This window comes from Haematobia irritans, chromosome 2 (assembly GCF_050003625.1).
Source record: "Haematobia irritans isolate KBUSLIRL chromosome 2, ASM5000362v1, whole genome shotgun sequence".
Lineage (NCBI taxonomy): Eukaryota > Metazoa > Arthropoda > Insecta > Diptera > Muscidae > Haematobia > Haematobia irritans.
In genome coordinates this window covers 156692208-156714124 of record NC_134398.1, presented here as the reverse complement: position 1 = coordinate 156714124, position 21917 = coordinate 156692208, and the positions used below count along the sequence as shown (strand labels likewise).

The 21917-nt window shown below is 32.2% G+C and overlaps 4 protein-coding genes across 4 annotated transcripts; 1 reads left to right on the top strand and 3 right to left on the bottom strand.

Moving 5' to 3' along the window:
- Positions 1-722: 722 nt before the first annotated feature.
- On the top strand, positions 723-4106 carry Ns4 (Nucleostemin 4). The gene is made up of 6 exons (XM_075296720.1): positions 723-900; positions 963-1282; positions 1602-1748; positions 1840-2029; positions 2687-3568; positions 3639-4106. Exons 1-6 carry the CDS (start codon positions 822-824, stop codon positions 3764-3766), a joined length of 1746 nt encoding a protein of 581 aa, XP_075152835.1. The 5' UTR covers positions 723-821; the 3' UTR covers positions 3767-4106.
- Positions 3860-11572, bottom strand: LOC142226622 (ATP-dependent DNA/RNA helicase DHX36-like). The gene is made up of 10 exons (XM_075296719.1): positions 10750-11572; positions 10510-10672; positions 9645-10447; positions 6953-7129; positions 6492-6884; positions 4797-4910; positions 4611-4730; positions 4396-4551; positions 4204-4332; positions 3860-3998 (listed from the first exon to the last, which is right to left on the bottom strand). Exons 1-10 carry the CDS (start codon positions 11469-11471, stop codon positions 3884-3886), a joined length of 2892 nt encoding a protein of 963 aa, XP_075152834.1. The 5' UTR covers positions 11472-11572; the 3' UTR covers positions 3860-3883.
- Positions 11573-14642: 3070 nt separating this feature from the next.
- LOC142226621 (uncharacterized) lies at positions 14643-17205 on the bottom strand. The gene is made up of 3 exons (XM_075296718.1): positions 16577-17205; positions 15875-16040; positions 14643-15812 (listed from the first exon to the last, which is right to left on the bottom strand). Exons 1-3 carry the CDS (start codon positions 17107-17109, stop codon positions 14868-14870), a joined length of 1644 nt encoding a protein of 547 aa, XP_075152833.1. The 5' UTR covers positions 17110-17205; the 3' UTR covers positions 14643-14867.
- Positions 17206-17870: 665 nt separating this feature from the next.
- LOC142226620 (uncharacterized) lies at positions 17871-20833 on the bottom strand. Its single transcript, XM_075296717.1, has 3 exons — positions 20144-20833; positions 19912-20074; positions 17871-19854 (listed from the first exon to the last, which is right to left on the bottom strand). Exons 1-3 carry the CDS (start codon positions 20677-20679, stop codon positions 18289-18291), a joined length of 2265 nt encoding a protein of 754 aa, XP_075152832.1. The 5' UTR covers positions 20680-20833; the 3' UTR covers positions 17871-18288.
- Between the last annotated feature and the right edge of the window lie 1084 nt (positions 20834-21917).

Below are 21917 nucleotides of genomic sequence, written 5' to 3'. Positions count from 1 at the left end.
CAAATATATAAACGTTCTAATTTTGTGTAAAATTGGCAAACTACAAAATGGAAAACGAAAGAGATTGTAAGCGTGCTCTTATTTTTCTCGTTTATTCTTAATCTTCGGAACTGTCAAACATAGTTTGACACCCATGGCCCATCTATGTATTATAAGGTCTATGTATTAAATTAACAAGAGAGCGAAAATTTCTTTTCTACAAAAACAACAAAAGTCAACCGTATAGATGTCGCGCAATGCCTGCAGCTTTGGTATAACCGAGGGTGCAGTCGAAGCGCTGTTTTGATAAATGCTTTATTAAGGCATCGGCAGTTATAATTTCAAATTGTCTGCCAAAAAATTTAATAGAATGAAAAGATTTATAAAAAAGAATACTTGTTACTACAAAGTAGGTTCTAAATCCTATTTTTCTTACGTTTCGTAAGGCCGTCAGAGAACTGAACCGACGCAAACTGTATGGTATTTGAGAGAAGCGCCAACAAAAACTGCATGACATTAGATAAATTTCCTCATGACTGCCACCTACTGTCGCAGTTTCGCTTGACAGTTTCGTTCTATTGTTATCTATTTACTCTATGACGCAACAATTGCAGAACTTGTTGTATATTTCCTTTTTAATACCCATACGTTACTGCGCCAATAATTGATGCCAAAGCTTCTACTACTGAAAGAATGCAACTCTGTCGGTGAGCTCTTCTTTTTAGTTAAAAACGTAAATAATATCAGCTGTTCGTTTTTCTTGGCAACGGTAACACGGCAATCGTAAATAACAAGGAAAATTAAGTCCCTTGCAAAAATTATTAAGAAGTCCACGAATAAAAATGCCACAAGTACGTCGTAAAGTTCCGTATAGCGGTAAAAAGAAAAAGGATCAATTATTACAAAAGCGACAATTAAAAGGTTTGATATTAGACGAGTAATACACTTGAAATTATTACCAACTTTTAATTGGCACATTTAAGGTTCACAAAAATATTTGCGAACTCGGAGCGATGATGGTGAGACAACCGAAGATAACGAGCTAATTGTACGGAAGCTAATGATACGTTCTCAAAATGGCAATAGGAATGCCAATCGTTATAACCTCTGTTTCTATCAAGAGTCTAGGAAAGAAATGGAACGTTTGAAATTAGATGGCCTCAAACCGTTTTCTCCAGCAACACCCGAACAACGAGAAATTGATGCCAGTTTTTATGAGGGCTATGATTTTCCCATAAGACCTGAATGGAATTACGATATGGACAAATCTACTTTGGACCGTAATGAGAATAAATATTTTCGGGTAAGCGCTTAGAATAGGGAATGATGGCCGTGTTTGAGTCATCTTCCGTTACCTAGTTTGGTCTTCCTAAAACCATTAGTCGGGCCAGAATAGAAATTTACTTATAATATGTTTATATACAAGCAGGCCGTAAATGGTAAAACTTTAAATATCAAATTTTATGAACTCGTATAATTTATCATAAGGAAAAAAACAAAAGAACCTGATTTTCTATCCGACTAGGTTATCTAGTAATTCCGTTGTATAGTTAACATTATATTAGTTTATAAATAGTAACACGGTAAATCTTCAAATAATTATGCCGTTTTGATATTTTCAGGAATATGTCGAGCATTTACAACAAAAGCAAAAGGAGGAAAATAGGGATTTGTCTTTATTTGAATTGAATTTGGAAACCTGGAGACAATTATGGCGTGTATTGGAACTTTCCGATATCCTATTGATCATAGTTGATGTTCGATATTCGGTTAGTATTCAATAAAAATAACTTTGATATGGTATACATACCTGAAGGTTTAGAATGTCTTTTTATATATTTGGTTTTCTATTCCTTATAGACATTGATGTTTCCACCGTATTTATACGATTACATTGTTAATAAAATTGGAAAGCATGCTATATTGATTTTGAACAAAGTCGATTTGGTTGAACCAGAAGTTGTGGTGGCATGGCGTTGTTATTTTCAAGAAACATATCCCGGTATTCCTGTGGTCATATTTGCATCAAATCCACTTCAATCGAAAAAAGGTAAAATAAATTATCAAATGGGTAAAAAGGCCATTTGTAAATCATAGGTCTATTGGCAATCATTAGATGTAAACAAAATTTAATTGTATGGCCACATAATTTTGTAAACACTTTTTCGGCCTAAAGTGACTGAAATCTTGAACTTCGTACGGCAGCACACAACTATCCTATCTATTCCTGGGCCTAAATTATGATGCTTCATGTGGTATAGCCATGTGTTTTGATTGTGTTCTTCGACTTACTTAATGTTTTGATTGAAATCAAGGTGCTCGCCTGCGAGTTCCGCTGCGTCGGTAGCAAATTTAGACTTCACCTGTGCCATTCGATAAACAGGTATCAAGCGAGCGATTGCCGCGCTCATGTCCTGAACATATTTGCCAAAGGCACCATTTATCGATCACATCTCCGTTGGAATCATTTGCCCTTACGTATAATACCCTATTCCGCTCATTGGTGCAAAAATGGACAACACGTAACCCGATGCCACTGTAATCAAAAATTTAATAATAACTAAAATTAGGAAAAATCTACCAAGAATCTCCCAGAATTATAGACTAGAAGATCGCATCTTTGTCTACGTTTGACTTTTGTTATCGTATTTCAGTTTATAAAAATTTTGTTTGTCGAATATATTTTTTCTTTCTTTTCTTTCCGTAGGAACTCAACATAGTCGTCGTATAAACTATAAACGAGGAATCGAAGGAGTGTACAACATTTTTAAGGAATGTCAAAAAATTGTTCAATCCGAAGTAGATCTTACAGCATGGGAACAAAAGATACTTGAAGATATGTCCAGTGAGACAGGCTATCTGGAAGCAGAGGCAGAAACCACCGCAGAAAAGCATTTAGATGAAACTGAAGAAGATGAGAATACCACCATGCCACACGAAAGCAATGGTGAAAAACGTACAAAGTACTATAAAGGCATACTAACATTGGGTTGCATTGGATTTCCCAATGTGGGTAAATCCTCTTTGATTAATGCATTGAAAGGACGAAAAGTTGTCAGTGTAAGTCGTACACCGGGCCATACGAAGCATTTTCAGACAATTTTCTTAACCAATTTGGTACGTCTCTGTGATAGTCCGGGCTTAGTATTCCCTTCGTCAACATCGAAATATTTGCAAGTACTTTTGGGTAGTTTTCCAATATCGCAATTGCAAGTTCCCTATCGTTCGATACAACTTATGGCTGAGCACTTGAATTTGCCACAAATTTTAAAGATACACTTACCCGAAGATCATGATGAATGGTCACCGGTAGCAATATGTGATGCTTGGGCTTTCAAGCGTGGTTTTATTGTTGCCAAATCGGCTAGACCGGATAGATATAGAGCCGCCAATCATTTGTTAAGATCATGTGTAAGTGGTCAATTACAATTGATATTGCAATTCTATCCACCAAAATTCAATGAACGCAGGGAAGAATGGACCAAGCATGCTGATGTTGCAGAAGTTAAAAAATATCAAAATCTACCGGGCAACGATGTTGAAATTGAGCAACCAGATAATGATGATACCTCATCAGTAAATTCTGAAAGTAAGTAGCAATAAATTTGAGGTAAGGGAGATGGCCCCTCTGTATATATACATATATATGTATTTTACAGGTGCTTATGAATCTGATGAACATAGTTCATCAAACGATGAAACCAATGCCGATGAAGATGACGAAGCTAATGCACATTCCCAACCTTCAACTTCACGCAATGCATTTGCTTTACTTGAAGACGACTAAGTATTATGGAAAGATGGAACTTCAAACCCCTTTTTGTCCAGTATTTTTTTTTTTTGTTTCTTGTTTGTTTTGATATTTTATTCAACTAAAAAAATGAAAACAAATGGAGTTGGGTTTCTAAGAAGTGTTAACATCACCATCGTAATAATCATCATCCTCATCATCTTCATCTGTTGGATATTGATCCACATGTTCACCAATATCATCCAAAGAAAGCAGCAAGTGTATGGCTCTGTAAAACAAAAGAGATACACTTTTTTATTTATATTTGTATAATTAAAACTCTGTAACATTGTTATATGACTAACAATAAAACCAATGAATTTGCATTTTTACAAAATGCTTTTTTTGCGACATTTTACAGACTCCAACACCCACATTGTTTCAAGCAACAATCTAAATCTACCAATTTACAATATAAAACAATATTAACTTACTTTATCAATTGTTCATCCTCACTATTCATCGCTATGGGTGATGGATGCAAAGCCTTCTTTCTCAGCAAGACACCAAGTAATTGGCGTAACTTTAAAATAATCGCAGAAGTTTCCCGATCACATTTGAAACTGAAACAATTCGTGGACCAATTATGTTCAAGTTATCGAAAAAACAGACAGAAGCAAACTTACAAATATATATCGGCAACACTTATATAAGGCTCCATGGGTGAAAGTTCTCCTTGTTTCACACCATCACCAAATATCAGCAAAGCCATAGGAAAAACCATTGTAGCATCTAATAAATAAACCTTGGATGTACGTTGTTTCTGAAAATAGACAAAATAACTAAAGAGAAGAATACATTTTGTACACTAGGATTTTGAAAAAATTCTCCGGTTACTTACTTGGAATCAAATGATCCCTCACCACTATTCACAGACGATGGATGAAAATCTACTTTTCGATCTACTGGAGTGGACATGCTGTGAATTGCATGAACTCTTCGCCCCACGGTTTTTGCTTTTCTAAAAGATTTTTAAAAAAAAGTGGTTAAGTGATTGTAAGTTTTATGGAAATTTATTTCAAATTACCTTAGAAAAGCTAGATTGGGATATAAACCGGATGCAATTATAGCCCTTAATAGTGGTATATTATTTGAGTTGATATTTGAATTTTTAGCACAGCAATCGGAGGATTCTAGAATACTATTTGTAGAGTATTTTTGAATGGTCAAATAGGTAAATATAAACTGCTGGTGTATTGGATGAAAAAACGCACAAAGCAATCGTGATATCGATAAGAAACGAATATATTATGAACATATTTCGAAGATGAATATAATCCTCTTTTATTTTTAATCCAATGATAAAGGACGAATGACGTCACACTGTGTTACACTCAAAGAAAAAGTATGCAATCGTTCGGAGACTGTAATTTTTATTCAGACGTTTCTTTGGTTCGAGACCTTCGAGGGACAAAAGCGGCTATTCGCCTTATATCAAAAAGTGGTATACGATTTTATTTTCAACTAAATTAACTTTTGGTTAGAGCTGAACGGCTCAGGTATTGGTTAGATATAGTGGCAGCCGGATATTTCAGGCTCACTTGGATACTTCAGTCTATTGTAATGAGTGCTGCCCGATTCTAAGTTAAGCTCACTGACAAGGGACCTCATTCTTATTTTCAATTCAAATTCAATCGCTCACAAACTTTTTGGTGTTTGCTAACCATTGCACCACGGGAGCCACCGTGGCCCGTGAAAAGAGACCGATTGTGATCTCCCTTTTACATCGGGATAAAACAAAAGCCAATCGAAAATCGACAAATGTCTTCAAAATCGACTAATTGGTCTTTTTTTAAAAATTAGGTAAAACGACAAAGCGACTTTTGGTGTTGGTCAAACTCGACTAAAAGACTTTTTAAAGCCACCGCGATCGACTAATCGAACTTTATCGAAAGAAATTCGAAATAAAAATAGAAATTGAATTTGAATTTGAAGGACAACTGCGATTTAGCTCATTCTCAAAAATTCAAAAGTAGACTTTTCTATAAATACAAAAGATGATGGTAAACTTTTTGAAATTTTTAATGAGTCGAAAAGTCAAAAATTTTGAAAAAAAGTCAAAAAAATCAAAATCCCGACGTTTGCAAAAGTCGAATGTAGAAGTCAACTTTTTCAAATTTAAAAAAAAATCGAAAATTTAACAAACCCAAAAATGTCACTAGCATTTCTGGGGTGGGATAAAACATTAAACTGAAATAAAAAAATAATAACATTAAACTGAAAAAAAAATAATAAGTCGAAAAGTCAAAAATTTTGAAAAAACGTCAAAAAATCAAAATCCCGACGTTTGCAAAAGTCGAATGGTAGAAGTCAACTTTTTCAAATTTAAAAAAAAAATCGAAAATTTAACAAACCCAAAAATGTCACTAGCATTTCTGGGGTAGGATAAAACATTAAACTGAAATAAAAAAGAACTGTAAATGGCAGCTATTGTTAAGCTAAATAATAAAGAAAATTAAATAATTTTAACAGAATTACCATTAAAATTAAGAATGAATTGATTAAAAAATAAAAATAAATTGCAAATAAGGTTGGATGGGTCCCAAGTTTTGTTTCCATTCTAGCACTTTGGATATTAATTGCGAAATAATAATAATCTAGATTTGCATTTAAAAATATCGAAACATGAAAATTAAAATTTACAAAAAATGTTTTCCAATATCAATATTAAATTTGTTTGCTTTCATCCAAGACAACTAACCAGCAACAATTTTAAACTCACCTTGAATTTTTTAATATATCAGCAAATTGTTGTTTCATATTTTCAATTTGCGATAAGGTGGCTTTACTCAGAAAATTCCTATAGCAGAAATTCATATCGTTTCCTTGTTGACGTGCCTCTCGATAGCCTTTTACAACATTGTGTATCAATAAGTGATCACTTCTCGAGTTGAAAGACAAGTCACGTTTTACTCTGTCAACTTTTTGTTCCAAACCTAAGGGTGTATAAAATGGACTTTTAAATGAAATACCAGCAGCTGCCGATGTAATGGGATCCAAACATCTAAAGAGGGCAGCCATTAAAATCATTTTACCCATCTGTGGATCGATGGGTAATCGTGCTAAATGTAATCCTAAAGGTGTTAAATTGCATTCTTCATCCAAGGCATCGATGCTGAAAAAAAAAAATCGAAAACATATACTATTGGAAATTATTTTCCAATTTAAATGAGTATTACATACCTTTTCAGAAGTCGCAATCCATGATTGATAGCACGAATATCGGGTGCATTTATCAATGTTTTAAGAAAATCGTATGGTTCCTTTATGTGTAAAAGTTTTAGATGTAGAATAATAGATTCCATTTTATTGCGTAAAATTTCTGGTAAAGGTATCTCAGTCATTAAACTTTCGCGTCCCCTATATAAGAAACGGCACGATAAGAATAATAAAAGCATATATGATCTAATTTGGGGGTTGGTTCATATGGAAGCTATGTATAATTATGAACCGATATACATATAAAATTTTTGCATGGTACCTAGAGGCAAATCAAATCTTGGACTATATAATTGGGTATGTATAAGGGCTATACATAATTATGGACCGATATGGATCAATTTTTACGCGATTAGTAGAAAGCATATACTAACATCACCTACAAAATTTCAGTCGGATCTGATGAAATTTACCCTCCTAATGGCTCCGGAAGACATATCTGGAAGTCGGTTTATATGTGGGACTTTATCTATAAGTGCTCCGATAAGGCCCATACCATCCGATTTACATCAATATCAAATACTTGCGCCAAGTTTGAAGCCGATAGCTTGTTTCGTTCGGAAGTTAGCGTGATTTCCACAGACGGATGGACGGTCATTCTAGATCGACTCAGAATTTCACTACGATCCAGAATATAAATTTTATGGAGTCTGAGGCCAATATTTCGATATTTTTGATGGCATTGAAATGTACTTGGTCACTGTTGCCACTCGTGCCAAAAATAATCTACCAAAATTTTAAAAAAATTTTACCAAAAATCTGCTATATTTAAAAAAAATATATATTTTTAAGCTATTGTGGTTAGTATGAAAAAATGCTTTTTCATTGAAAGAAATGTTTAATTTTTTTATTTTAGCTCTCTATTTCAATATTTGCAATATTATCTATTATAATCCTATTAGCGATTTTTTTATTTTATCTTTGGACGATTTTAGTATTATTTCTTTACAAAATTTTGTCAAAATTTTAATTCTATATAAAATTTTGTCAAAATTTTAATTCTATATAAAATTTTGTCAAAATTTTATTTCAATAGATAATTTTGTCAAAATTTTATTTCAATAGATAATTTTGTCAAAATTTTATTTCTATAGAAAATTTTGTCAAAATTTTATTTCTATAGAAAATTTTGTCAAAATTTTAGTTCTATAGAAAATTTTGTCAAAATTTTAGTTCTATAGAAAATTTTTTCAAAATTTTATTTCTGTAGAAATTTTCGTCAACATTTTATTTCTATAGAAAATTTTGTCAAAATTTTAGTTCTATTGAAAATCTATAGAAAATCTATAGAAAATTTTGTCAAAATTTTATTTCTGTAGGAAATTTTGTCAAAATTTTGTTTCTATGGAAAATTATGTCAAAATTTTAGTTCTATAGAAAATGTTTTTCAAGATTTTAATTCTATAGAAAATTTTGTCGAAATTTTATTTTTACAGGAAATGTTGTAAAAATTTTATTTCTGTAGAAAATTTTTGTCAATATTTTTTCTATAGAATATTTTGTCAAAATTTTATTCCTATAGAAAATCTTTTCAAAATTTTATTTCTATAGAAATTTTTTTTCAAAATTTTATTTGTCAAAATTTTGTTTCTATGGAAAATTATGTCAAAATTTTAGTTCTATAGAAAATGTTTGTCAAGATTTCAATTCTATAGAGAATTTTGTCAAAATTTTATTTCTATAGGAAATTTTGTAATAATTTTATTTCTATAGAAAATTTTGTCAATATTTTATTTCTATAGAAAATTTTGCCAAAAATGTATTTCGATTATTTTAGTTCTATAGAAAATTTTGTATTTCTATAGAAAATTTTGTCAAAAATTTAAATTTATTTAAAAATTTATTTCTGTAGAAAATTTTGTACAAATTTTATCAAAATGTTATTTCTATAGAAAATTTTTTCAACATTTTATTTCCGTAGAAAATTTTATCAAAAATTTATTTCTGTTATTTTATTTCTATAGAAAATTTTGTCAAAATTTTATTTTTTAGAAAATTTTTTCAAAATTGTATTTCTATAGAAAATTTGTCAAAATTTTATTTCTATAGAAAATTTTGTCAACATTTTATTTCTGTAGAAATTTTGATCAAAATTTCATTTCTATAGAGAATTGCACCTCTTAGCACCTCTTAAGTGGAGAGGAATGTTTTGCAAAATCTACCAAATCTTCAAGAATTTTACCAATCTACCAAACAGTAAAAAAGCTACCATTTTTGGTAGAATTCTGCCAACTGTGGCAACCGTATTACGGTTACATTATAAGGATTGTAGCCAGAATCGCAAAGAAAACTTTTTCACAATTTGAGAAAGACTTATTCTCTAATCGTTTGGAATATTTTTGACATTTTTTACATTTCAGTTTACAAGACAATTTGGGATTATACCCCAAATTGTCTTCCCACATATGAGTCGTTATGCCTCCTTCGTCAAAAATTTCGGTTATAAAGAGGCTTACTCTCAAAAACTATGAATATCGACTTATGCCCGTATTCATAATAATTCATAATAATTTACTGACCGTTTATCGAAGGAATTTGTATGGCAATAGTAGGTTTAAAGTCTACGTAAACTTGTATGAATATTGGGGATAATATATTATACCACACACTGTAAATTAATTAATAAATAAAAGTAAATAAAGGGGTTATAACATACCTTGTAAATAAATTATAACAGACACCTGGTTGAACTCGACCAGCACGTCCTTTGCGTTGCTTTGAATTGGCTATACTAACCCATTGTTCTTGAAGGGTTTGTAGATTTTGTTCTATATCATAATCTGTTACTTTTGTCCGTCCGGTATTTATCACGTAAACCACATCGTCAATTGTCACTGAAGTTTCAGCCAAAATTGTAGAAAGTATGACTTTACGCATACCCGAAGGTGCTGGATCAAAGACATTACGCTGATTAACCGTAGGCATCATGGAATGCAGGGGATGTACTTGAATTTTTTCAACCAAACGTTGATGTCTCGGATTAGTTGGTCTCTGCAATTGATCATTAAGTTTGGATATTCTCTCATACCCCGGTAGAAATACCAAGATTGCTCCCGGAGGTTTGTTCTCACATATGTAAAATATTAAGTGCTCCAAAAAATTCAAATTGGCACAACCCTCTGAATCGCTGTATCGACGTAGGGTCTCCAATACATTTCGCTCATATTTATTACGTATAGATGATAAATAGGAATTTATCATAAGTGAATATTGAGTATTTTCTTTCTCACGGCTATTTTGTCTGTGACGACCTTTTTTCTGATTTGCTGCTAAAATATCATTTTGGAAATTATCATAACCCGTCTCCTGTAATATATCCTCCAGATACAAAACATCCACCGGAAATAGTGTACCATGAATATATAAAGTGTGGCAATTATTAAAGTATTCACAAAATGTTTCTTCCGAAACGGTAGCACTCATCAAAATCACTTTCAAATCAGGTATATATGGTAGAATCTGTTTGGAAATTTTTTTATAAAAATTAAAAACTATGAGATACCTATTTTCTAGTACTTTACAATTTTCAAAAGTCCCATCAAGAGATCAGTTTCAACACTGCGTTCATGTATTTCATCTAAAATAACTGTAGTCAAACCACTCATCAAGGGGTCCGTTTGCATTTTTTGCAATAAAATTCCAGTGGTACAATATAGAATTGATCCATCTTCACGGGGCATGCGACTAAAATGGTTATCAAAAACAGCAAATTGAATATTGTAATTAATATTAGTTTATTAACTTATACAGGATATTCTTACCTTTCCAAGCGTATTTGATATCCTACAGAGCTGCCCAAAGATTCATTTCTTTCGTAAGCTACTCTTTCTGCAACAGATATCGCTGATATCCTTCTAGGTTGTGTACAAACAATGCGGCAAGAATTTCCCTTTCCCAACTGAATACATTCATCCAATATCATTTGTGGTATCTGTGTGGTTTTACCACAACCCGTACTACCTACGATTAAAACTATTTGATTATCACGAATAGCCCCTAGAATGGCTTCCTTTTGCTCCATAGCAGGTAATTTCTGACGCATTTTCCATTTCTTTTTGTATTCTTGATTTTCAAATTTTGATTCAAGATCAGATTTTAAACGTATATTATGCGCCTGTATCCTATCGTCATCATCCCTATCTTTGGTGGGAGGAATATTATTTTTCGATTCATTTAGAAACTCCTCGAAACCCACATGGAGCAAACGGTGGAAATGTTCTTGAAATTCGTGACAAACTCGTTCATCCTGATTTTGTTGTTCAAATGTTTCCAAACATTTGTAAACTTGCATTAGAATACCAGGAGGTACATCCAATCCAGGATTGAGTCGTATTCCTCCTGTTCGTTGTTCCTCCTCCTTTTTGGCCTTGTTTAAATCTCTGTAATACATTCCAATTTCGCGGCCGCTTAGTCCAGGTGGTCTACCACCACGACCTCTACCGCCACCTCCACCGCCTCCACGATGCCTTCGATTACGATTCATTGTAGCAAACTTAACGTTTTTAGCTGGCAAACCAATTTAAAGCAAATTAATTTAGTTTATTTACATTTTTTAAAAACATGCCAAACAGTGTTGCCAACGTACAAAAATTCTACCAATGGAACATTGGCCGTTATGACGATTAAATTTTGGCTGTTTTTTTATAATAAGGTAAGTACTATGTTCGCTTTTCGAGTTGAAATTTTCGCGGTTACTTTATTAATACAGTTCAATATAAAGCAGATAAATTAATTCAATTGATACACAGTCTCTTGTTCCTCTAAATTTCGGCAAGATATTATGGGAATATGTTTGTTATCATTTACAATTTTGATTATTTAAGGAAAAGTAATCGCGAAAATAAAGTGGTTTTCAACTCGAAAACAGAACATAGTACACACCTATAGCTATTATAAAAAAAACAGCCAAAATTTAAAATTTAACAGCCCTAGGGCTGTTTTCTTTTAGCACTGGATATGCTAAGCCGTGAAGGACTAAACGAAAACAGAGTACTCGTTTATCCAGGGCATCTCCAAAAATATGCAACACTGTCATCAGCTGTTTAAAAACAATCACAGAGAAAAGTGAAATCTTGCATTTTTAATGTATGAAATGCTCCAATTAGTAAAACATATTTACTGCTGCGATTATTTATGACACTGTAGCACTTCACTTTCATGTTTTTCGAAAAAATAGTCACGATAAATTGCTATTGTGAATCGATGAAGCGTCACTTTATCAAAATACAATCTGGCAACATCGGCGCGACTTGCACTGAAGAGATGTTCTGGATAGAACACCAGTGCAACGATGTTCTGGATAGCCCATACAAATGTTGCATCCAGTGCAAAAAGAAAACAGCCCTAATAATGGATTTTGTTTTTTAATTTAGCGTAAAATTGGTACTTCGCAATCACTTTGTATAAAAATGTTGACAGAGTCAAAATGAAAACAATTAATGAAAGTTTAAAGTCGGGCGAACTTTTATATACTCTCCTCCACTGTATATAACTACAGATGCATTGATCAGCTATGATGCGCGCACTCGAGACTGGCAAGTTCCATTATAACTTAAGGTAAGTACTATGTTCGCTTTTCGCGTTGAAATTTTCGCGGTTACTTTATTAAAACAGTTCAATATGAAGCAGATAAATTATCTCAATTGATGTGCAATTTCTTGTTCCTCTATATTTCGGCAAGACTTTACAGGAATATGTCTGTTTTCATTTATAATTTTGATTATTTCAGGAAAAGTAATCGCGAAAATAAAGTGATTTTCAATTCGAAAACCGAACATAGTACACACCTTTAATGAGAATTGATCCCTAGAAATTGAAAAACGTTTATTTTTTAATTTATTTCTATAGAAAATGTTGTCAAAATTTTATTTCTATAGAAAATTTTGCCAATATTTTATTTCTATAGAAAATTCTGTTAAAATGTTATTTCTATAGAAAATTTTGTCAAAATTTTATTTCTATAGAAAATGTCAAAATTTTATTTCTATAACTTAACCCTCTAATGCCCCAATTTTTTTGCCAGCGGATTCAATTTTCAATGTTAACGTCACAAAAGCAAGAAAACTAAACAAGAAAAATTTATACGGTAAAATTCAGTATATGCTGCAAAGCCTCTTGAGCAGTTTCAATTGAGTTTTCTCTTTATTTTACCCATTTTTGTTGTCTTAAGGAGTGTCTTATTAAAAGCTTTCTTATTAAATGAAGCCCGCGGGATTGGCCATTAGATGGTTAATATATACCACGTATGGACTAACTCACAATTTAGAAGACGGTGTTAGGAAGTTTGAAGATACCTTGCCATCGGCAAGTGTTACCGCAACCCAAGTAATTCGATTGTGGATGACAGTCTTTAGTAGACGTTTCTGCGCAGTCCATGGTAGAGGGTACATAAGCTTCGGCCTGGCCGAACTTACGGCCGTATATACTTAATAAAATTTGAAAAATTGACTATTTTAATGCGATAATGCGAACTTAATAACGGCCTTATTGTACAAAAAAAACTGGTCAAAGGGGAAAACAAATATTTCAAATTTGCAAAAAGTCGAAAGATAGAAAAATAACATATTGATTCTGAATACAGTGTTTAGATTCGAATAATTATTGTTTCTAAATTGAAGACAGAATACGTAGTAGCAATGGGAAATGTTCGATAAAAAGTAATGTCAGTCATATAGAAACGAAACACATATAAGTGATCTTATTAACTCTCATACATTTAATTAAAAATAAAATATTCCTCTTATATACAATAATTTTAGATCCATAAACCATATATGGTATTAAAAATTATACAACTATAATAACTAACAAAGGTCTTTATAAATTAATTTCCAGAATTTAGTCTTTTATAATATTCCATTGTACTATGGATAGTAGTAAAAATAAAAATAAAGTATTATGCATTTGGGTTGGTATGGAATATTCCATCCAAAGCTAGAAAGATATTGTCACTATTACAAAAGAAAAAAATTAATAGTCAAAGTAAACAATTTTTCAATTGTTAAAGAAAAACAAAACTAAAATGTAAAATTATCCAACTTTGTATCTCAAAATGTGAAGAAATATTGACAATGTATTATTATTTTACAATTAAAATTAAAAATTATACAATTTTATATATAAACATGTGATGACTGGTATCTAGAAACGAGACACATGTAGTGAAACTAAACCAAGAAAAACCCAAGAATTGTTATACTCTTAATGAAAATTCGAATAGTACTCTATTAGTATACAAAAATTTTAAATCCGTAATATATATATATATATATATATATATATATATATATATATATATATATATATATATATATATATATATATATATATATATATATATATATATATATATATATATATATATATATATATATATATATATATATATATATTAAAAACTTTAAAATGACAAAAACTAACAAAGGGATTTATAAATTAATTTACAGAATTTAGTTATTTATAATATGAATTTGTCATTTTGTTGTGCTATGGATTGTATAAAAAAATAAAATAAAATGTGTGAATTTTTGTAGTATGAACTATAGTTGGAGAATTGGATTTGGATATTCCATACAAGTATTATAAATAAAAGTGGTGCTTTACAAAAAATACAATTTGACCGATGTATTATTATTTTTATGGTCAAAGCGAACAATTTTTTTTATGCCAATAATATTTAATTATTTCAAATTTTCTAAAGTTGTAAAAAAATTAAATACAAAAAAAAAAATAACTGAAATTATCAAATATTGTATCTAAAAATTTGAAAAAATATTGTCCATATATTAAATATGTTTACAACAATGATAAAAAAACAAAACTTCAAATTATCAAATTTTTTATCTAAAAATGTTAAGGATATGAATAGATATGCCTTAATTTATTTATTATCAAATCGTATTCGGATAAAATTAAGTCCAAATTTAATACGACCTTGAGTTTCGCTTATAATCCTTGCAGAATTACCATCTATAAAAAGACGATAGACTTGACCAAAATTATTTTTACATGGAATGCAATTTACGATTTGCCAGTTGTTTGTATTCAGTCGCGGATTCTGATTTGCAATTAATGTGAGTATAGCATTAGTCGGTGGTACTGGCGGTGGGATCCACATTTTTGCATTTATCCGTAAGGGTAGCGTAGATTGAGGTATTACTTCAAGAAGCAAGTGCGGCAAGTTTTCACAAACGTCTTTAATAGTTTCCTTTAAAAATTCCACAGATCTATTATTACCACATTTGACAATTTTAACACCTCTTGACCAATTTGCACCATCGAAGGATATACCCTGGTTAGACCATGAACTGGAAATCATATCTCTAAGCAATCTTTCTTCCAGTTTCAGCCACAAATCGTCATTAAGTCTACCATGTGGATCAGATCTATCAATAATAGCTACCTGAAGTTCAGAATTGCAATCCAAACTACTTAGTCGGTGTTTTATACACGTAGCTGGCATTTGTTCTGTTCTCCCAGAAATTCTCTCAAGTCTTTTCAAATTTCTTCTATGTCTCTTGATTTGTTGTTTCTCCCTCTTTGAAAGTTCCAGAGGATTTCGTCCTTCGTATTTGTTAAGAAAATCCGAAGATCTTCTATAGTTACTTTCTGTAGTTGTGGACTCTCCATCGGAAACAGTTATGATGCTAGCATCATCCTGTATGATCTCAGGTAATGTTGACATGCTAGATGCTTTTGAAATTTTGGGTAATAGTCTGTCATGTACAAAGAGGGCATGATAGTCTTTAAAATAATTACAAAATACGTCGACTGCAATAGTGGTGCTCAATAATATGACTTTCAAATCTGACCGATGTGGTAAAATCTGTTGAAAATACAAAGCCCAATTTAGGTAAAAACATATAATTGTGTACTCACTCGACTTACACTCTTCAAAAGGTCCAGCAATTGACGAAGTTCTTCGCCGTTTTCCGTCTGTAAATCGTCCAAAATAACAATTGTTATATTCCGCAATAGGGGATCACTGTTGAAATTCCTTATGAGAATAGCAGAAGTGCAATATAAAATGTAACCGGTATGACGTGGCATAATTCTGTAGTTATTTAATTAAAATCATGAAAAAAGAGAAGAATATTGTTTTTAGCTAATTTGAAATTTTTTAATAGGGATCCACGAATAATAGCCAGCTGACTTTTTTAGGTATTATGCTAAATTATTAAATTAAATATTTCGATGCAATGTGTAAAGGGATCCCAAAATGGGTAAAATTGTGAGATTATTTTGAAGATATCCTATAGAAAACCGTTCGCATTATAGAGACATTGGATACGGAAAATGAAGGATGTCCCGGTAAAACAGAATTTTTTACATCATAAAAAATTTCACGAACTGAGTTAAATCTTTTGATAGGGATAACCACTGGGGTTTATTTATTCACAATTTGGTATAATTAGACCTGTCAACTGTAAAGGTTAAGGTCTTCTTAGATCATTGGACGTTACGAACGGCACAGATCTAAAATGGTTCGTTGAAATTTTACTTAAAAAAATGGAGAATGTTGTACATCCTCACAGGGTTTCCAGTTACCACATTATTACAGCACTTATTTCTCCACATTGTCGTACTTACATTCGTCCTCCAACATGAAGTCCAATGGAATTTCCTATCGTTTCTAGCCTATCGCGAGCCGCACGTTCAGCTACTGAAATAGCTTTCGATTTTGCAGGTTGTACACATGCTATGCGACATTCTGTACCACAATTATTAAATATAAAATCATCCAAGACCATCTGGGGAATCTGTGTTGTCTTTCCACAACCCGAACCACCAACAATCATTATTACTTTATGTTCTCTAATGGACTTTAGAATATCTCGACACTGTTGAACTACTGGCAAATCTTGACGAGCTTCACATATCTCTTGATATTCTTCCGATTTCGTTTTTCGTAGCAAATCTTGTCTTAGGCTCCAATTGTCATTCTCCTGCGTTCCACTGTTGTTATTAATTGACGACATGGAGCAAACGCTTGGCGCCCTACTATTGAACGCTTGAAAATTTTGCATTTTCCTCAGGACTTCTTGGCGATCTCGATCTCTGTTTACTGCAAATGTAGGCTCCTCCATTCCCAACCAAGATGGTGAGCTATCGTTATTGTACATTGTCAAACCAGCGTACAACAAGTGCAAATATAAAAAAAACAATGAAGAAAACAAAACAAACGATGTTTATGTTGGCGGTGCTTTACACGATGGGACGATGGAGAATAACCTCTATATTAAAACGCAAATTTCTTGGCACGTCGATAAACGATAGTTTTGAAAAATCGATTATCGACTTTTAAAACAGACCTTTTTTAGTACAATTAGCTGCGGATTTAACATCTGTTCTTTGTTTACAAAGTGGAAAAGTAAATATTGGGACTTATTTGTAGATTAAGGTGAGTACTAAGGTCGAGTTTAGCCGCTAAAGTGAAATCTAAATCAGTAAAAAAGGCATAAAATTAATTATTAAATAAAATTATACTGAATATTAGACCTGTTTTCGTTTAGTACTCGATGCAAAATTTGTATGAGCTATTCAGAACATCGTTGCACAGTTGTTCTATCCAGAACGTCTCATCAGTGCAAATCGCATCTGTGTTGACAACGTAATATTTTGAAGCAGTCAACCTTATTTTAAAATTTATCTTCAAACATAAAATGTATTTCTTTTTAATTTACAATTAATTATTATATTAAGAAGGTCATGGAACTTGATCAATAGTCATTGAAAAGAATGAACCCTTCCACAGCCTTTAGTATAGATCTGTATGGTATAGTTAACTCAATTTTGGGTCCTTTATGCTAACATCTTATGGACAAAACATCTAGGAATTTTCCTCTTACAAATCGAATCATCTTTACTTCTAATCTGCATCATCTCTTCGTATAGCTCTTTATTTTTAAATCCCTTAATCAAACATTTCAACGTTAATCGCCTGTTTCAGTATCAGGCTAACATGGAAAATAATATAAAATAAAAATTAATTAATTCTATTAATTGTATTAAAAAAATTCCAATCCATTTTTGTTTTAATTTGTTTTCAATTAATGTTTAACTAAATGTTTTTTCACCTATAGTTAAAAAATAACATTTAAGTTATTACTTTATTAACAAATACATAATTAGCCATTTTAATATATTTTTTCGGTTATAGATAAGAAACTTTTTGTATTACGAAATATACAAAATAAAGAAAAGATTTAACCTGGAAACATGATGCTGGGATTTTTCTTCATTCCATTTTCTTGGCAAATAAACAATAGATTTTATTTAGATTTGTAAATATTCTCTATTTTTCATATTGGTCGTTCTTGCTTAATTTTTATAAAACCAAAACCATATCTGACGCGACCTTGACAATCCTTTAGATTGCTTAAGGAGGTCGCATCAATAGCGAGGCGAAATATTGCACCAATGTCACACGGAGTCGAAGAAAGTATTTGCCAGTCATCGACAGCAAGTCCTTCATTTTGTTTAGCAAGCAATTCAAAAATATTTCTAGTGGCTGGTACTGGTGGTGGTATCCACATATTCACAAAAGTTCGCAAGGGCAACCGTGATTGCGGAATTACAGCAAGTCGAGCTCCTGGCCAAAGGTCGCCAATACGGGCTATTGTGACCTCTAGAAATTCCAGTGACCTTTCATTATCACATCTGATAATTTTAACTCCATTCGACCATTCAGATCCATCGAAAGATATAATGTCGTTACTCCATTTATCTGAAATCATTTCATTTAGTAATAGTTTTTCAAGTAGCAGCCAATCGTCAGGTTTAATCTTTCCATCAAGATCTGAGTAATCAACTATTGCGACTTGGCCATTATGATTCGTATTATAGATGGTTCTTGTCAACGACTTATAGCTTTCATCGGGAAATTCATTCGAGGATCTACTACGTTTTGATGCTATGTCTAAGTCTAATATATGAGACTTTTCCATTTGTTTTCCATTACCGCTTCTTTCTTTACTTGATCTTGATCGCTCTTTGCTTGATCTTGATTGGTCTTTACTTGATCGTTCTTTACTTGATCGTTCCCTACTTGATCTCAATCGCTCTTTGCTTGATCTTAATCGTTCTTTACTTCGTCTTGGACGTTCTTTACTTGATCTCGTTCGCTCTTTGCTTGATCTTGATCGCTCTTTACTTGATCTCAATCGCTCTTTGCTTGATCTTGATCGTTCCTTACTTAGTCTTGAATGTTCTTTACTTGATCTCGATCGCTCTTTGCTTGATATTGATCGTTCTTTACTTGATCTGGTATCATTACTGCTTGTTGAGCGTACAAGTTTGCTCAAGTTTTCTTTTGATTCTTGGGGTGAATTTGATGAAAAGTTTTCGCATCTGTTAGGATCAGTTTTCCGAAGAAGAAGCGAGGTTTCTTTGTCAGCTAATTCAGGATACTTTCTCTCAAAGTTAATTATAGTTTCTCTATTATTAGTGATCAAAGCTTTATCCCATTCTGAAATTGTTCGAAAATCTGTATCTGCATACATCCAAAGGAAGGCAATAGAGCATCTATATTCTTCTTCCTCTTCTTCATTTTTGGAATCTTTATTGTTAGGCTTATCTAATGATGATATGGATTTTCGAGCGATATTGAGCCTGGAAGTTACCGTTTGTTCCAGTATTTCATCAGCAGATGAAAGCGAATATGTTGATGGGATAAAATTGCAATCTAACTCTTGATCGATATTTGGGTTTAAAGTCCTTCTATGGCTTCCTTCTGATGTGGTATTGGTTTCTTCAAAACCATCATCTATTTTAAAGATATGACAGTGTTTGAAGTATTCTCTAATTCTTTTCTTACATGTGTTGGTAGACAACATAATAAGTTTCAAATCTGGACGAATCGGCAAAACCTGTAAGATTATATTTAAATTATTATTTAAAATTTTTTAAAGGCCAGAATTGCTTACCATTGACAACAGATCCATAATTTGTGTGTACTCAAATGTTTTATCTTGCCAGTCGTCCAGAATAACTGCTGAAAACCTTGTCAACAAGGGGTCGTTTTTGAAATAGTGCATTAAAATACCAGCCGAACAAAATAGAATGGAACCACTATCACGAGGTGCTCTCCTGTAATAATAAAGAATATTAACAACGGGTTACAACAATTCTTAAAAATTATACTTTTTAATTACTTACAGTCCTCGTTTTACATGATACCCCACGGAATAACACATATCTTCATCTCGTTCATAGGCAATTCTTTGAGCCATAATTTGAGCTGCGTGTTCTCTTAATTGCACACAAACAATACGACATTCAGAGGCTTTATTGTTCAATATATACTCATCCAAAAGTAACTGTGGTATCTGGGTGCTTTTTCCACATTCGTTGCTTCCAACTACCAAGATTATTTGGTTTCCTTTTATGGCATTCAATAGTTCGATACTTTTCTGTCTGGCCGGCAATTTTCGTCTTTTTTCGAAGGACTTCTGAAAGTTTTTCGATTCTTTTTTCTTTACTAATTCCATTTTCAATCGGCTATTCTCGAAGGACTCTCTTTTGCTGACATTACGACGCAAATCGTGATGTTGATAATCATCACCACTCGGCATTGATTGTCCTAGAATTTTATAAACCCGTCTCTGAATTTCATATTGGGTCCTTTTTGTTTCTTTGGAAACTGAACTTTGATGTTGAGTATCCAAGTGTTTTGCATATTTTTGATCCCACATTTTTCAGTACAGACCACTTGATATTGTAGTGTTGTTTCAGTTGCTTATTAGTCCTGTATAAGATATGTTTAGCCGGTTGACTTCCCCAGTGGCGACGGCAAATGAAGAAGAAGAAGAAGTAAACAAGAATACCCCGCATACCCTCGTACAACCACCTCCCTTAGACAATCATATGAGGCCGTATAACGCTGCTTTAATTTTAGAGTTGCCAACTTTTTGTAAGTTGTCTTCAACGGAGAAAGCTAGGACCTAAACACAACCATATCGATAGGCGACACCTTTTCCGCGACTTCATACGCGCTTTCGAAGAATAAAATGATGTGGTCAATATCTTAATGAAATAGTACATATAATGTTGGTTCAGCACAAAATAAAATTTGCAGAATATTGTTTTACAATCGCCACTATGATCAGCAATTTCAATGGTGTTGGTAGATTTTGACGAAAATTTTGCTGAAAAATTCGATATGGCGTTTTAAAAATAATAAAATATTGCAATTGGGTTAGGTTAGAGTGGCAGCCCGATTTATTTTCAGGCTCACTTATATGGCGTTCTAACCAAGCATGTTTGGGGTTTGAAATGTCGAGTCGTTTTCCCCATACAAAAAATCAAGTTTTCCAAAAAACACAAGTTTTCCTCTAAAACACGTCAATTTTCTAATGTAAACACCCCTAATTTGGAATATGCTCTGACTGAACATACTCTTTTCAAAATATATGTCAAATTATTAAAATCAATTTATATAAAACACGAATACATGAAACGAGTTGATTTGTCATTTAATATATCTATTTCTAATAGTAATATTGAGATTGTGGAGAGGGTGAAATGTCTTGGTATTGTGATTGACTGCAAACATTCATTTAGTGCACATATTGACATGATTTGTGGTGGGGTGTGGAGTACTTTGTTAGAATAGATTCCATTAAGAGGATTTCACAAAATATCAAACTGATGACGGAATGTAAATTGATGTAATGCACATTTTCATCCAGAAGTTCTTGATATAGGAATTGTTGCACTTTGTTTTAATTGGTTGCACTTTGCAAGTTTTCTGGAATCTTTGTTGTTTCCTTCATCATTTTTTCACCGGTCAACATCTCCCAAGAATATAACATCCAATGATTTTAGTTTTCTGCAAACAAATTTGACTTACCAATTATAGTTAGCGTTTTGGATTAATTTCAGTCTTAAGCTGAGTACTATGTTCAGTTTTCAGGCTGAAAACCAGCTTGTT